Source organism: Carassius carassius, chromosome 4 (genome assembly GCF_963082965.1).
Source record: "Carassius carassius chromosome 4, fCarCar2.1, whole genome shotgun sequence".
NCBI lineage: Eukaryota > Metazoa > Chordata > Actinopteri > Cypriniformes > Cyprinidae > Carassius > Carassius carassius.
Genome location: NC_081758.1, coordinates 32,417,206 through 32,435,550, shown reverse-complemented (window position 1 = coordinate 32,435,550; position 18,345 = coordinate 32,417,206). Strand labels below are relative to the sequence as shown.

The following is an 18,345-nucleotide window of genomic DNA, read 5'->3' as shown; positions in this document are numbered from 1 at the left end:
GGAAGGGTGGAGAAGCTCATAGCCCAAGTTTCTTGAAGTCCAGTGTTAAATTGTCTGTCTGTGATGATTTGGGGTGCAATGTCATCTGCTGATGCTGGTCCATTGAGTTTTTTGAAAACCAAAGTCACTGCACCCATTTACCAAGACATTTAGCTTCAATTCTGCTGACCAGCTTTTTGAAGATGCTAATTTAATTTTAAAGCAGGATTTGGCACCTGCCCACACTGCCAAAAGCTCCAAAAGTTGGTTAAATGACCATGGTGTTGGTGTGCTTGACTGGTCAGCAAACTCACCAGACCTGAACCCCATAGAGAATCTATGGTGTATTGTCAAGAAACAAGAGACCAAACAATGCAGATGAGCTGAAGGCTACTGTCAAAGAAACCTGGGTTTCCATACCACCTCAGCAGTGCCACAAACTGATCACCTCAATGCCCCGCTGAATTGAGGCAGTAATTAAAGCAAAAGGAGCCCCTACCAAGTATTGAGTACATGTACAGTAAATTAACCTACTTTCCAGAAGGCCAACAATTCACTAAATGTTTTTTTAATTGGTTTTATGCATAGACTGTATAAAAACATGGACGTAGTGTCCGTGACGTCACCCGTAGTCTCCTGAAGTGTGTTTTTGAAGCCTAAAGTGTGTAGAGCGGGCCGTCGCCATCTTGGCAGCGCGTCACCGCGCAACTCTCCCGGACAATCAAAAATGGGCAAAAAGGCGGGAGCTAGTTGCTGAAGCTACACCCACCTAGCACGACGGCAGTGTCAGCAGCGGCAATCCACCTGTCACTAAAGTGGCTACGCCCTTAATTATGCAGAACTTTAAGTCTTAATATAATTTAAACGGATGAGTTATAAAAAAATTCACCACCGTCACAGTTGTCATGAAGGGCAAAATTAGCTATTTAGACCAAAATCATTTTTTGAACCAGGCTGTAAACATGTTTTTTCCTGCTGTAAAGTTGGGCATTTTAACATGGGGAGTCTATGGAACTGACTCCCTTTTGCAGCCAGCCTCAAGCGGCCAGTCGATGAATTGCAGTTTTAGTCACTTTCTTATTGGCCTCACGAGAGAGAGCGGGAGGTTGGCGCTCGGTTTTATGAAGTATTCTAATTTGTTGAGATCATGAATTGGTGGGTGTAACACAGTACAAACTTCACAATCTCGGAAAGAAGGAGGCGGGAACCGGCGGACAGTCAACCAAAGACTTTAATAATAAAATAAACACAAAACCACGGGACAGCCCCTCGCGGACGACTGCTGCGCACAAATAAAAACCAAACACAAAATAAAACCCAGGCCTGGTCCTCTCTTGTCCTTCACTGTCGTCACTCCTCTTTTGTATCCTTCCAATCTCCTCCGTGGGACGTGAGACCGGTGAGTTGAGCAGGTGTCGCTCATTTCCAATCACTCCACCGGCCTCGCTCCACTCTCGGGTCCGCCCCACTCGTCACAGTGGATTTTTGTTAAATGTGAGCCAAAATCATCACAATTAAAAGTACCAAAGTCTGCGTGCATTGAATTTATTTAATACATGAGTTTCACAATTTGAGTTGACATTCAAATTGATTGAGAAGCACCTGTATCTCTTCTGCCTCAAACTGATTTACTGTAACAAACCTGAATAAAGTCACTAAACCTGATGCACAGCATTTCTAAAACTTCCCAGCTCAGACATTAAATTAATAGTTCACCTTCAGTTACTGGTCCCTATTGACTTGAATAGTGTGTGCTTTTTAAATGGGGACAGCACCTGAAGGTGAACTATTCATTTAAGAAACACACAACTTCTAAAGATATCAGAAGTAGCAATACTAACAATAGTCCTTTCAGAAAAGTTATTTTTGTCAATCCAGCTGGAGTGCAAAAACATACACATTAAAAAGTACACATGATCTGGCTTCACCAAAGCTATATACACATGAAGAAATAGACACTCATTCTGTTATGTGGATATTAGTGGAATACATGTGTATTTTATAGCAGTTATTGGTCAAATAAATATCTGGTCAAATAAATAATTGGTGGAATAAATATTTGGTGTAAACACTTGAACATCTACTTAACTGCTTAACCCTTTAACTTTCACCCCTAAAAGGAGCTTATGAAAAAAAAATTAGTAATCTTATTAGTAGACTATTAATAGATCTAATAGATAGCCTCAAGCACTATTTTATTTTTATTTATGTTTTATATAAAACTCTACCTTACAGTTGAGCTGTCAGTCCATGGTAAAATTTGATTTACATTCAGAGAGTTATTTCTATTAGTTTAATAATAAACATTACTTTAACTTTTTTAGTATCTTGGATACATTTCATAAGTTTACAAAATAATAAAATATAAAAAATTATATTTAAGCATCTCTATAATATATATAGACATATGCCAATATATATGTTACATGATGTCCTCTACAGACATATCAACCAACCGTACAGTAACACATGATTTTAAATACTTACTTGGTTGCTTGTTTGACCCTATTATCTGATGACTGACAAGCACCCTTCTGTGTAACTGACTGAAGTTTGGGAACTTTACAAACTTACAGTTTACAAACTGCTGCTGTCACTAAAAAAAAATGGAAATTCCCAAACACCCCATGGCAACAGCAGGCACAGAGATGGGGCAGTACAGCTATAGAAAGATTGCTCTCTCATCTCTTCCTTTTGATAGATTTATTCCCCATCAAAGTAACCTCAAACGTGAGGTAGACATATCAGTTAAATAGTTTTAAGAGCTATTGATTAAGAAACACTTACATGCACATTCACATACAAAGGGTATCCTTTCTCAAAACAATTTATCTTATTGAAAATTCAAGGGTTATGTCCTATAATCATCCTCACCTTGACCACTGTTAGTGCTATCAGTTAAGACTGTGCTACCATTTAAGATGTTATTAACAGAGAAAAGAAGACCATGAAGTTACCTGAGTGCGTCCAAATCTCTGCTAACCAAGCCCTGCTGTATTACAAGGCATATATTAAAAACACACACGCACACGCACACATACATAAGGAAGTTTATGACTAAACCATTCCTGCAATTCCTTAGATAAGTGAATAACTAAAAAAATTTCCAAGCGTCATGAGAAAACCAGTAATCTCAACATTTGCTGGCCAATCCTTTACTTTTAGAAACTGGAGGAAGCAAGCTTATAAATTTAGGTCTACAAAGTCAGAAGCCAGTTCCAAAATCTCGACAGTTTTGATCAACTTGATTAATCTGATCAATGTATGAACGCATCAGTAGCACCTGCAGTTTAACACCATATAGCAGGGGTTGTTACAGGAGTTTTGTAGAGTTTTAATAATACGGCGTTATGAACAAGTTAGAAATTTACTACAGTCCTAACAGTTTACAGTGACGAACATGTTTTTTTCAACTATGAAAAGATTTCCATTTGTATCGGCTGATGTAGTTTTCCGAGTGTTTTTGTGCGTTGTTATGTTAACCAGATGTGGTACCTCCCCAGGCATGCAGAAGTTCCCCTAACCACGGTAACACAGCGCATGAGCGGTAGCGCAGCGAGTGATTGGGTGAGAACTGCGCGCGAACAACAAAACGTTTGTTAAAATCCCCTTTCGCACCGCAGTCGAGGTGGAGACTAGAGACTGTAGACTGATAGATACATATGCCGTTAAATGAAAGTCCCTAAAAAATCAACGCAAATATGCCGAGCAATAAAGTTGAAGAAATCACGGACAAGTTAGAAAGGTATGTGACCAAATAATCGCATTTGTGCTTCTGACAGTTTTTATTAATAACCCTTTGAACTTTGATTCCACACATAAAACTCTCATTGCGTGTTGAGAACATGTGTGTGTTTTTTCTATTGCAGTTGTCTGTCTATAGACACAAAGAAGATGGACAAATACAACAGGTAAAAAATATGCAGATTATTCTCAGGTTACAGTGTAACCCGCCGGGATATGTATTTTACTGTCTACATTGACGTAATGGCATGCATGGTTGAATACCTCGCTCACAATAACAACATTTGTTTTTAACGTAGCCGTAAATATTTGATACTTTTTCAGAATGCTTTTGTACATTTTCATCTTTTACTGGGAAAGTAGCCATGGATCGATCCTGAAGTATCAATACTTTGACGTTATTGAGGTATATTGATGTTGTATCGATCCTCAAATTAAAATATCGATTATAAAGTGCATTTTAACCATTAATTTGATTGAGTGGGAAAATAGACTATATTAGCGAATAACTTATATAGGATAGAAGTAGGATAGAACTATTTCTCATCGGAACATACGCAAAAGCTGAAAGACGTAACAAAACACAGACAGCGTTGCTGCTGATGTTTAGCTCTCAGTGTGTGTTCAAAAAGGGCTTCAGAAGCATCAGTAGATCTTGTCGTCTGCGACCAGGATTTTGGAAATCAGCTTAAGCCAGATCAATGCGTATCAAATTATTTCACAATAAACTATATATATATATATATATATATATATATATATATATATATATATATATATATATATATATATATATATATATTGAGAAGCAAATCAGCATATTAGCATGATTTCTGAAGGATCATGTGACGCTGAAGATTGGAGATGATGCTGAATTCAGCTTTGATAACAGGTGCATTTTAAATTAAAATTTTCAAATATATTAAAATACACTTTAAAAAATATTACATGCTATCTGCTTAAAAAAATTATGGTAACAATATTACACGTATTATATTTGAGTAGATTTTAAGGTTGTTTTTTTTGTGAAATTTACCCAAATAAATTAAGTAAAAATTCCTAAATTATTTAGTCTATGGCACAATAAATTTAATATAATTAGGGAAATGTGCTCATTTATTTTAAGTTTATTCTCAAAAGTCTGTGATTTTAAATGAGATCTGTTTGTATTTTGTTATTTTATACATTTACAAGACTGTATACAACCAATCAGCTCAAATAGGAAAATACTTGAGAAATACTGGAAAGTACTGCACTAGCACTAGCAAGGCTACTGCTCATTAAACAAGGTTTAATGCCTTAGAATTGTATCCATAACTACAAGCTCTACTCTTCAGCACAGTGGTAACGATTGCACTGTGCAATGGAAACTTCGATGTTACAGAAACTCTTACAAAAGTCAAATGTAACTGAACATTAAACATTAATACATGCCTCCCTTCACTCAAAAACATAAAGTAGCATTTAATTTCAAAATTTACTCTCCATATCCAGCCATATGCAAAGCATGCTGGGAACTAACAATCACCTCTAAAATAAAACTGCAAAATTGAGCTAATTCACTTAAATTAAATTGGCAGCCTTCTTTCCTTAATTATTTTAGTTTAATCAGTCCCCCAATTCAAGCCCCAAAACTGCTTAAGTCTCCTAAAACAAAATGAGGAAAACGCATCTCTTGGTTTTATTAGTAAAAAGTCCTCATTATTTTCTATACAACACTGAATCACAATTTCTTTAATGAAATCCACACATTATTTTTAATTACCACCTTAATTCTTTTGATGAAAATTACAAGACCCATGATTCATTTTTTACAGTGTAGAAAATAGTTAATTCTAATTGTTATATTTGACAAAATGTATGTTTTTTTTTTTTAAATAAGTGCTGCCTTCATTAGCATGATTAGACACTTCTTTCAAAAACATAAAATATTAATATGCTGAGTCTGATCCCAAACTTTTGAACAGTATAGTGTACATGTTATATTTATTTTAATTAGGCTTTACTTAAACTGGTTGTTAAAAGTTAATTTGTGTTATGTTCTGTAATTGCTGTTAATAAATCTATCCTTAAACAAATGTGCAAAATTTTCACCTTAAGGGCTACAATAGCCTGCCAGCTTTTACAAAAAAAATTAACCATGCTTTTACTACAGTAACTAAGGATCAGAGCCGCCTTAACCTAATGTTAGGCCCCGGGGCTGAGAGGTTTTGTAGGCCCCCCATCCCATCGATTTATAGACTCTCATTTTAAAAAAGTGTAATATCTAGGTAATCTACATCACAGAATGCATTAGTTTCTTTCAAGACCTACCACAGTGAGTTTTTTTATGTTTTTTTTTTCAATTTTAACATTGTTATTAACATATCACTGAGCACATAAACACAAGACACTTTATTTAACAACCACACACAGCAACTAAATTTCAACTTTATGCAAATGAGAAGTGATTTTCGCGAGCGACAAACAATAGGAAATTAGCCTTTCAGTGGAGCTCAGTCAGCTCCCATCACCGTCTCGAGTGCAGTGCAGGCAAGACAGAAGAGTTTTAGGGCGATTTCACTGTTTTATATTATTTGACTGTAACTAACCACAAACATGGATATAAAAAATGATGCATGGAAAAGAAACTATCGACAGTCTCAGTGAGTTTATGCTGGATTTAGGGCGTAAATCATTTTGATTACAAATTAGACGCTTTGCAGTTGTTATATACAAGATTTTATTTTGGATGTGTTTATTGTGATTATATTGGCTGGGTTTATAAACGTTTATAAAATTGAAAGGATCATTGCTTGGTGCATTTGGAAACAAAGCTTGTCTAATGTAATCGCGTGCATCGCCGATGATTATACTGTCCGTGTGTTGAAAAAAAAACTTAGATTAAACACACTCGCAACAGACACACCCCAAAGCGGAGACGTTACAGCGATGCCATGCGCACTGAGCGGACTTTTGCCGCTGTAGTGGACAGGACACGCACTGAAAGGTGCGTTCAGACCGGACGCGAATAGCGCGTCAGGCGCGAGTGATTTCAATGTTAAGTCAATGCAAAGACGCGTCAAATTCCCGCGGCGCGAATGAGGCGTAGAGCGCGGCGCGGGACCTCTAGACGCGCGTAAACGCGTCTTTGCATTGACTTTACAATGAAATCACTCGCGCCAGACGCTCTATTCGCGTTTCGTGTGAACGCACCATAACAATAACATTAGAGCGACAGCACTAGCAACGTCCACAAGCGACTAGCGACATACAGCGACAAAATCTGACAAGTTAAAACAATATGACCTTTTCAGCTTACCATGAACCTGAACATGGGAGGCCCCTGAACTTGGGAGGCCCCTGGGCTTCAGCCCAGGTAAGCCCGTGCATTAATGCGGCCTTGCTAGGGATGCACAGGTTGACCGGCCATAAATCGGAACCGGACGGTTTTTGTTCTTTTTTTCGGCCAAATTTTCCGAATGTCCACATGCACAGACTTCGTTGTAATCATCATAGACAGTAAGGTAATCATTCCAGGGGCATAGATGACACCCCCCCCCCCCCCCCCCCCACTTTAAATATCACAGAAATTCGTCCCCCGCACTTTTTCGGTCAAGTGTGTTCGCATAGAGGTTTTGTGACGATCGTGACCCAGTGAAACACAGGGAGAGAGAGATCCAATTGCAGGTATATTTTTTCTTTATTGGGGTAATCCAAATCGTAATCCAACAAGCCAGGGTCAAAACCAGAAATCAATCCAAACAAACAAACAAAGAAGGAACAGGAAAGGGAACAGGAACAGGAACTCGGAGGACGAGTAAACTGGGTACGGCAGGAATGGAGTAATGTTGCTGAAAACACAGCTTTGATCACAGGAATAAATTAAATTTAAAAAATATATTCAAATAGGGAAAAAGGTTATTTTAAATATAAAAATATTTCACAATATTACTGTTTTTGCTGTACTTTGAATCTAATAAATGCAGGCTTGGTAACCAGAAGATACTTCTTTAAAAACATAAAAAATCTTACTGCTCAAAAACTGTTGATTGGTAGGCTATATATATATATATAATTTCTGTCCCCCTCACTTCTGAAAAGATGGCTACGCCCCTGAATCATTCGCTATGTCATTTGTGTGGAAGTATTTCGAAATCTGTGCGCAGGACACCGGCAGCCGTTCAGCACTGGAAGTGCAGAGCTGCACGTCCGAGGCACAGATAACAGGAAGCGATCAGCCGTTGGTGTACTGGCGCACAAATAAGAGCCTTTCCTGCTCACTGAAGCTGCGCGAGCGTCCTGTACCTGTCCGTGCCCTGTGAAGGGATGTTCAGCTCAGCTTCTCGCGTGTTGGATGAGAAACGAAACGGACTAAACTGACAAAAAGTGTAATTAAAAAAAATGTAGGGTAATGATTCACAATAACTTGAGACAATAGGTATTAATTTTTCATTGGCTCAAGTAAAAAAATATGTGAGTCATTACCCTAATTTTTTTTAATTGGATGAATGAAACACTTTGCATCTTTGTTTTATTCGCACCAACATTGTTTGATTTTAACATTTTGGAAAAATGTATTTAGCATACTTATTTAGTTTTACTGGTAAAGAACTTTTGTTTTTTTAAACCAAATTTAAAAACTAAAATACTGAATGCTGATTAAGAACCATCTTATTGAATGTGTGTTGGTTGTGTTGTGTGGATTGTAGAACTATGCAGTTATTGCCTTTAATTCACATCAGTTTACACAAGGCTAGATATGTAGTTTCAACCCAATTCAAATACAAAAGCTAAATGCTGATGTCTGTACCATCTATGTTTTGTATTAAATGTAATCTGCTTATTGTGTAGATACTGCCGTTAATTTCAGATGGTTGAGGATATTGTTTTCAATAGCCAAAAGCCAGTTTGGCCTATTAAATACCAAATAAACATTTTGTTTATGCACACTTTCCTTCTTTCTTGTTTGTTGCTTAAAGAGAGAAAAAAAAACGGCATCGGAATCGGCCAGTTTGCTTGTAAAAAATCGGTATCGGAATCGGCCATGAAAAATCAGTAACCACAAATTTACCACTACAGGAACATTATTTTATTTTTCAAGATGTAACCTCAAAAGTACAAATTTGTACCTTAATATCTATCCTTAAGCATGCATTTTTTTTTTACATTTTACTTCTGACAGTGCAATGAAATGAAATGTAAATATATATATATATATTTAATAATTTAAAAGACCAATTTAGTTTAGATGTACGGAGATGTTGGTATCGATGATACTGGGATTGAAAATTAAATAAGGGGTATAACACCTACGTTTTTATTCTTTTTATTTTTTAGTCTAGTGAAAATATCTCATAAAATGTTTGCTTAAAGTTTTGGCTACAGAAAATAATTATATATTTCATCCTTAATTTGTCATAATAAAAAGATACAGTTCAAAGACAATAGCAGGATATTTTGTTACCAGGGGTGTACATAAGTTTTTTGGTATAGTTCTCATATGAGCACCTGGAGATTTGGTTTGGTACTCACACTGCAGATAGCGTGACTTATTAACTATAACTATAAAAATAAAATAATTATTAATAGACGTAATATTATTGCATTTATTTATTTTGTATTTTAATCAGTGTGATAATACTATTATATTTAAAAATAAATTGAGTATAAAAAAATATAGTTATTTTATAGTGCACTTAAAAATACAATGCTGATCTTAACTTTTTATTTTTTTAAAGTCATTTTCAAACTTAAAATCAGCACGCTTTATTTCGGCATGTAAGTAGGCCTACATTGCCTAGATTTAAGCTTTCGTTTTGAGTGGAAATACAATATTACAGTTTGTTGATCTAAAACAATGATTGTGCATTAACAGCTATCAACCATGTGGGAATGCAAATGTGCAATGTACAATCTTTTTTATTTTGGTCACACCTCTCTCTTATATGCATCCTGGCTGTTACATTATTTGGGGTAGGCTATAACAATAGAATTTATTGTAAAAAAATTTTTGCAAAGTGATTATGAATCAGCTAAAATGCATAAGCTAATACAAAAATATTGTTTTAGCCAATAAATATTGTATATAATGAAATGTGTAAATTTAAATTAAAAAACGTCTGACTACTTGCCCTGACACGATGTAAAAAAAAAAAAACACAAACATTTTTTTCTACAACATCTGGTTGTTGGGAAAAAAGATTAATGTCTGTTTACACATGTATAGTTCATCTTCTTTGTGTTTGACCAAAAACAAAAGTGTTTTAATGTGGTTTAACTGATATTAGTATGTGGGTGTAATTTTTGTTGTTGTTCCTGTGTAACCGTTTTTATTATTTTTGCAGGTATCGACAGGAAGGGAAGGAGGCTGTCAAGCGTGATGATCTGCCTCACGCCCTTAAGCTTTTTCAACTGGCTTACCAGCTGCAGCCGAGTGACAAGCTGAAGAAACGGATCCAGGCCATACAGGATCGCATTCAGAGAGATATGGAGGAAGAGGAGGAAGAGGAGGAATTTGTGGATGTGAATGATAGTGGATTGAAGCTTTATAAAGTGCTTCACAATAAACTTTATGACCATCAGAAAGAGGGTGTGGCTTTCCTGTACAGTCTCCACCGTGACGGAAGGAAAGGAGGAATCCTGGCTGACGACATGGGCCTTGGCAAGACCATTCAGGTCATTTCATTTTTGTCAGGGATGTATGATGCAGAGTTGGCCAATCATACCCTGTTAGTCATGCCTACCTCACTCATACAGAACTGGGTACATGAGTTCAACAAGTGGTCTCCTGGCATGAGGGTGAAAGAGTTTCACGGTACCAAGAAAGCTGAGCGAAACAGGAACCTGGAGCAAATCCAGCGCAGAGGAGGAGTCATCATTACCACCTACCAGATGCTCATCAACAACTATGAGCAGCTTGCATCATATGACCAATGTAAGTTCGAATGGGACTACATCATCCTGGACGAGGCCCATAAAATCAAAACCCCATCCACTAAAACTGCTAAAAGCGCTCGTGCTATCCCCGCACAACACCGTGTGCTACTGACGGGCACTCCAGTTCAGAATAACCTACAAGAGATGTGGGCTCTGTTTGAATTTGCTTGCCAGGGGTCACTTCTGGGAACCTACAAAACATTCAAAACAGAGTATGAGAATCCAATCACACGTGCAAGGGAGAAAGACGCCACTCCAGGAGAGAAAGCTCTTGGACTGAAGATTTCCCAGAACTTGATTGACATCATCAAACCTTATTTTCTCAGGCGGACCAAAGCAGATGTTCAGCACAAAAAGGATAAACGTGAAGAAGGCTATGAAGACGAGGTAGATCAAGAGAACAAATGTCCAAATGCTGGCAAAGGCATTGAAATGCCATCGTTAACACGAAAGAACGATCTCATCGTGTGGACGTACCTCAGCTCGATTCAGGAGGACATTTATAAACAGTTCACCTCGCTGGACCATATTAAGGAGTTGCGGACGACTAACAGATCGCCACTGTCTGAGCTTGTGGAGTTAAAAAAGATCTGTGACCATCCCAGACTCCTGTCTAATCGAGCTGTGACTCAATTAGGCCTGGAGCAAAGTTATGCCTCTATCCATCCATCCGATCTCTCAGATGAGACTTTGGTTGCAGAGTCAGGGAAGCTGCAGTTTCTCGTATCTCTAATGGAATGTCTCCGTGAAGAGGGCCATCGGACCCTGATCTTCTCCCAGTCAAGGAAGATGTTAGACATCATAGCATATGTCCTGCGTAAAAGAAACTTTCAGATTCTGCGCTTGGATGGCACAGTGACGAAACTGGACGAAAGGGAGAGGCGTATCAAGTTGTTCCAGGCAAAGAAACGCTACACAATCTTTCTTCTCACAACTCAGGTGGGTGGAGTTGGCGTCACGTTAACTGCAGCAAACCGTGTCGTGATCTTTGACCCCAGCTGGAACCCTGCAGCAGATGCTCAGGCTGTGGACCGTGCCTACCGAATTGGCCAAACCAAAAATGTCATCATCTATAGACTCATCACCTGTGGCACTGTGGAGGAGAAAATCTACCGCAGACAGGTAAAAATAAAAACACTTTGAACCACATTGAAAAGGATGTACGAAAACTACAAACTAATCAGGGCTTGAATTTCGGCACGGGACTGTGCATAATTCTACTTATTCCCAAAGTTTCCGCACTTGTTACATGGGTAATTCCCAAAAATATTTCAGCATGAAAGTCTCTCAGGACAAATAGCGGAATGTATCATTTGCACTTGCTTTTTGAGTCTTACAATTCTAAACATTCAAGTGCTCAATTCAGTACTTGCACACTCTCCGTATGACCCTTTTCTGTGAGCTCACACCTAAAGCATACACACACAGACACACGTCAAATGCCCATCTTAATGAGTATTCATGTAAACAGTCGATTTATACTAAACACTGTCGGTAAATAGGCTATTAAGTTAATGTAAAGAGAAACAAAACTTATGGGTAACAGATACGTGCAAAGAGACAGCAACCTAAATAAACCTGCTGTCACTAAAATTTTTTCATACATTGAAGGCTAAATAGTGTTATTTTAAAGTTAAATAAATTATTCAGTTTATGGTGTATTTCTGTACCTGAGCATTATACCTACCTGCAAACATAAAGCATAGTTAATTTTAGTTGTATCTTGTTATTTTATTTGTTTTTGCCATTGCTTGTCATTTTTTTATTCTTATTTTATTACTCTTTTTTACTTTTCTTTTTTTAGTTAAAATAAATTCAGTTCAGAGTTTGAAATTAAAGTTCATTTTAAGTATCTTCCTTACAAAATAAGTATGAATCAACACTATAAATTGTGAAACAGAAATACACTGGGTGACAAAACATTTAGGTTGGATGGTTGTAGTATAAAAATATGTCTAAAAAATAACCTAACTCCCTCCTCAAATAAAAAAATTCCCCCCATAAGAGCCACCTAAAGGGGAAATTACCCACCATTTCCCAAAATGAAATTCAGGTCCTGCTAATAACAAGCAATGCCTTATGTTTCCAAATGAATGTTTTTGCCAGTAGTCATTCTTTAAGGTTGTTAATAATAAAAAATAATAATAATACTTTTTTAAATCTAAATACAGTATGAACTATTAAAACTGTTAATTAAAAATTTGTATTTAGTCCACTTCAGTTGTGATTCTGTCAATCCATTTTACATTTGCACTTTTGCTTTTTAGAACACAATTACTTTGAATATAATAATACATTTTAAAATTCCATTTATATTTATTATTTCTGTTATTAAAACAAAATCAAGACAGACATATATTGTTTTTGTAATAGTACTGTTGAACTAAAAAAATTATATTAATTAATAATTTGTTGTTGTTTTTGTTATAGTTATAATTATTTTTATTTCATCCTATATCTGCAGGTGTTTAAAGAGTCTCTCATCCGGCAGTCAACCGGCGATAAGGAGAACCCTTTCCGTTACTTCAGTAAGCAGGAGCTGCATGAACTGTTTAATCTCGAAGACACACGCTCGTCCACCACTCAGCAGCAGCTTCAGGCAATGCACGCACACCACCGCCGCTCTGACACAAGCCTGGACCAGCACATCGCTCGCCTTCACACCATGGAGATGTGTGGCATCTCTGATCATGACCTCTTGTTCACTAAAGAGGTGGCAGCTAATGAAGATGACCCAGAGGATGAAGAGTCACATAAGTACATTCAAACACGTGTCCAGAAAGCACAAGAGCTCATGCAGGTGGAATCAGAACTGCATTGCCAGCTGATGGACAACGTGGCCCAGAACATCGAACCTGCTTGTCTCAGCCAAACAGGGCAACTGAAATCTGCTAGAAGAGACTGCCCAGCCCCTCCATGTACCAAAAACAAGCCAGTGACTGTGGATCTGACATATGACTGCTTTGATGAGCCAGAAATAGAGGAAGATGAGCAGAACTTTCCAACAGTTGAGGATGCAGAGATGGAAGATGTAAGTGAAGAAGAACAAATTGTAAATGAAGAAGACCAAGTGAAAATTGAGTCGCCTTGGTCTGGTGGAGAAAGAAACGTGAATGTTAGTCCTGCTGCTGACAAGCTAGCTGATGCTGTGATCACGCTGGATGACAGTTTAGATGAGGAGGACGTGTTGTATGATAATGGTGCATCAGAGAAACAAAAATCTGTTCACGACTTGCCAAGTACTTCTTGCCATTTTCCAAAGTTGGAAGAGCTTTCGATAGCATCTGATGCTCTTGATAACCAAGAGGTCCAGGTGGACAAGCCCAATTCAATGATGCTTTCGTCACCTCAATCTCCACATGATGCCACAGCGGGAGAGTCTTTTAAAGCAGATGTAGAAATGCTTCAGGGAAACTTCAACTTGCAGCTAGAGGACAGTGCAAATATGTTCTCTGTTGAAGAAGAGGAAGGTTGTGATGTGGATGAATCACTAGCAGAGGAGAGTCCTGAGTTTCAGCTTCAGATGGATGTCAGTGGAGAAAGGCTGCAAGAAGCAAGCATCCATGAAAGAAGACACTATGGTAAACAAAACAATGGTGAAATCAGTAAATGCAACGACAGTGAGATCTTCAATCCTAACATTTGTGAAGTCAGCAAGCATTTATCTCTTCTGAGAATCCATTCTGGTCCAGATACACCTTCAGAAGACTCCTTTGTGCATTCAGTTCAGAATAGGAAAAGGCAGATCATTTCTGATACTGATGAAGAAGAGGAGGATTCAGAGAAGCCATGTATAACAAGCAGCCCATTGGCTGATGGCCTCAACAAGCTGGGTTGTTTAACACCAAAATCCACTTTAACTGACAGTGGCCGACTCTGGCGCAGCTTGAACACTTCTGTGGCATCAAGAAGGTCCTTCATAGTGTCCATGCTGGAGAATGAGTCTGATGAGGAGTCAGAAGAGCCCAGTAAAAATACAACCAAATTCAATGAGATATCAGAACCTAGTGAAACTAATGCAGATAAATATGTGTTGGAAGAGGAGGAGCACAGTGGAGGCAAAACCAAATCCTTTGAGACCTCTGAAGCCAGTGAAACTCATGCTGATGAATCTGTGATGGAGGAGGAGCACAGTGGAGGCAAAACCAAATCCTTTGAGATCTCTGAAGCCAGTGAAACTCATGCAGATGAATCTGTTGTGGAAGAGGAGGAACCCAGTGGAGGCAAAACCGAATCCTATGTGACCTCTGAAGCCAGTGAAACTCATGCAGATGAATCTGTGATGGAGGAGGAGCACAGTGGAGGCAAAACCGAATCCTTTGAGACCTCTGAAGCCAGTGAAACTCATGCTGATGAATCTGTGGTGGAGGAGGAGGAGCCCAGTGGAGACAAAACCAAATCCTATGAGACCTCTGAAGCGAGTGAATCTCATGCAGATGAATCTGTGGTGGAGAAGGAGGAGCACAACGGAGGCAAAACCGAATCCTATGAGTCCTCTGAAGCCAGTAAAACTAATGCAGATGACTCTGTGATGGAGGAGGAGTGGCCCAGTGGAGATAAAACCAAATACTATGAGACCTCTGAAGCCAGTGAAACTCATGCATATGAATCTGTGATGGAGGAGGAGGAGCCCAGTGGAGGCAAAACCGAATCCTATGAGACCTCTGAAGCCAGTGAAACTCATGCAGATGAATCTGAGGTGGAGAAGGAGGAGCTCAGTGGAGGCAAAAACGAATCCTATGAGACCTCTGAAGCCAGTGAAACTCATGCAGATGAATCTGAGGTGGAGGAGGAGGAGCTCAGTGGAGGCAAAACCGAATCCTATGAGACCTCTGAAGCCAGTGAAACTCATGCAGATGAATCTGAGGTGGAGGAGGAGGAGCTCAGTGGAGGCAAAACCGAATCCTATGAGACCTCTGAAGCCAGTGAAACTCATGCAGATGAATCTGAGGTGGAGGAGGAGGAGCTCAGTGGAGGCAAAACCGAATCCTATGAGACCTCTGAAGCCAGTGAAACTCATGCAGATGACTCTGTGATGGAGGAGGAGGAGCCCAGTGGAGGCAAAATCAAATCCTATGAGACCTCTGAAGCCAGTGAAACTCATGCAGATGAATCTGAGGTGGAGGAGGAGGAGCTCAGTGGAGGCAAAAACGAATCCTATGAGACCTCCGAAGCCAGTGAAACTCATGCAGATGACTCTGTGATGGAGGAGGAGGAGCCCAGTGGAGGCAAAATCAAATCCTATGAGACCTGTGAAGCCAGTGAAACTCATGCAGATGAATCAGCAATGGAAGAAGAGGAACCAAATGGAGATAAAACAAAATCCATTCAAATATTTGAAGCCAGTGAATCACAAACTGATGAGTTGGTGGTGGAAGAAGAGGAACCCAGTGGAGAGACTTTAAACTCAGAAGAGTCCGAAGTTCATGAAGAGATGGAAGAAAGTGTAGATTCAGGAAGATACCAGGAGGAAGAAGAATGGCACAGTGCCCTGCTTGAATCCACTGCTGAATTTGAACTAGACTCCAATGAAATGATGGGCCAGTGTGCCCCTAAAACATTCCCTCCGGAAACACACATTCTACCTGTTATTTCCACAAGCAGTGATGTGACTGCTTCTAAACCCTCTGAGAACACGTATGAGATGCTGGTCCTCTCTGGGAAACAGTGTTTGGCAGAAGGGAGGAAGCAAGAGGCTCTGGATTTCTTTTTAAAGGCCATAGACATTAATATTGGTGATGCTGAGATCCAGCTATTGATTATCCATTTGTACAGGCAACTTAGACAATAGGGAAATTAAAACATGCAGCTATTAAAAGATTTACTATTTGAGATTTAATTATATCTGTATCATGTTTGGCAGATTTTTTTCTGTATGATGGTAAAAAGAAATTGCAGACTAAAAATAAACATACTGAACAGATCAGAGGACCTTTTTTAATGTTAACACTGTTCATGAATTTTCCCATAATTCCTCTGAATGTTATTCTTTAGATTTGTATGTTTCTTTGGTTTCAAATTATCATATTCTTATATGTACAATAATAAATACATTTTCAGAGGTTTCATAGCTTGTTTCCTGAATGATTTTTCGTTGTTCCAGATTTTAATCTACATTTTAAATAGTATTTCCTGAATATCAAACCTTAGCTGTTCAAGTTTTCCCCATGAACTTTCTTTAATGTAGTAACTGACCCTGTGTCACAGATGTAGTATATGCAGTCTATAAATACTTTTCTGCCAAAGTAGTTTAAGTATATTACAGTTAGATCACTGAAAGACAGTAATATTATCATTCTATTCATTATATAATGACATCAGAATTGGTTTTGATAAAACAAAGATCAGAATTACAAAGTAACAGGGATGAAAGAGCATTACAGATTTATTATTAGTGAGCCTCAACTATTTGATTAATTTCTTTAATATAATCTTTATTTTATTGAAGGCTAGAACTAAATTCACAGACAATTCCATCAAGCAAAGCAGACATAAACTGGTAAAGACAATTTATTGGTTTATTCCGAGGCATGTAATTATGGCTTGATGCTCATGCCACCATGCACATCATCTGCAGTAATCACAACTTTAAGTCACTGCTGTATTGTGTTTAGAGACTGAAGCTGAGACACATGGAGAAGTTCAGAAGTTCCCTGCAGGCTAATTAAACAGTTTTTCAAGTAAGCTTTTTTGTGCATTCACACTATATAGAACAATAAAACAACAAAGCCGTCAACTGTCATACCCCCACTCCAAACATCTGCAACATCCATAGACTATTAAGGTGTTCAGGTAAGTAAAATCACACCGATTGATTTTTGGTTTGGACCACAACACTTCATCAGTGTTAAGGAATAAAAACATTAATTCTTTATAATATACATTCTGTATAAATTGATGTTCATATTTCTCTAATGTGTTAATGTCCTAGGTTACAAGCATTTAATAGCTAAATAGAAATTAAATACAGAGATGCAATGCAGGAGATGTTTGTGGCGCTTAAAATACACAGCTATTACTCAACAAAACGGTTCATAATAATATTGTTATATATGATAAAGAGAATCGACTGGCAAGAAAACCTTTTTATCATGTATTTCTAACCACAAAGAGTTATTATTTCACACTAGTTCATACTTCATACAGTTATTCTTCCTAAAGTATAAGTAACAAACCAGTGTTCTGTCTCTATCTAGTGATGACAATGTCATTGGAAAATGCTGAACTGTGGCATAAGATACCTTCTTGTCCAAACCCTCTTACCAGCAATTTTGGCCACCCTGTACATATATAAACATACATACAACACACAGGTCTAGTCAACATTTCACACTTAAATTAAATTATGTCCATAATATTGAACCACAGCTTCAATACACTTGGTTTTTGTGCTGTAAAGATTAAAGGCAGAATGACTTAATTTTTAATGCGGACAATATTGAAACCAGACAGACAAATTTTTGTTTTCTCCTTTAATTTCCACTTTCTTTCCATTTTTTGTCAAAAGAGATGAGAAGTTATCCCTTTGCAGTCAGCTGCACCAATGTAGTCTGCCATATAACCTGGTAAATGAACAGAAATGTATAATGTTTTTATAATGTTCAAAACCTATATGAAAATAAGAACAAAACTTTTTTATCTAATTGGAACTTAACAGTCAAGAATTGTGAGGAAATGTATATACACTATAGCTCAAAACTTTGG

The 18,345-nt window shown here is 37.9% G+C and overlaps 1 protein-coding gene across 1 annotated transcript; it reads left to right on the top strand.

Annotated features, from left to right (window-relative positions):
- Window positions 1-3,609: 3,609 nt before the first annotated feature.
- On the top strand, window positions 3,610-16,457 carry LOC132139850 (DNA excision repair protein ERCC-6-like). The gene is made up of 5 exons (XM_059548501.1): window positions 3,610-3,724; window positions 3,849-3,890; window positions 10,050-11,763; window positions 13,106-14,609; window positions 15,618-16,457. The coding sequence occupies exons 1-5, from the start codon at window positions 3,681-3,683 to the stop codon at window positions 16,430-16,432; spliced, it is 4,119 nt and encodes a 1,372-aa protein (XP_059404484.1). The 5' UTR covers window positions 3,610-3,680; the 3' UTR covers window positions 16,433-16,457.
- Window positions 16,458-18,345: the final 1,888 nt, after the last annotated feature.

What these genes read in the sequence shown, in the direction of transcription:
- LOC132139850 (XM_059548501.1), top strand. Translation starts at nt 3,681, where the DNA reads ATGCCGAGCAATAAAGTTGAAGAAATCACGGACAAGTTAGAAAG. An exon ending in ATCACGGACAAGTTAGAAAG is followed by an intron (nt 3,725 to 3,848) that starts GTATGTGACCAA and finishes TTTCTATTGCAG; the next exon opens with TTGTCTGTCTATAGACACAA. An exon ending in AAGATGGACAAATACAACAG is followed by an intron (nt 3,891 to 10,049) that starts GTAAAAAATATG and finishes TTATTTTTGCAG; the next exon opens with GTATCGACAGGAAGGGAAGG.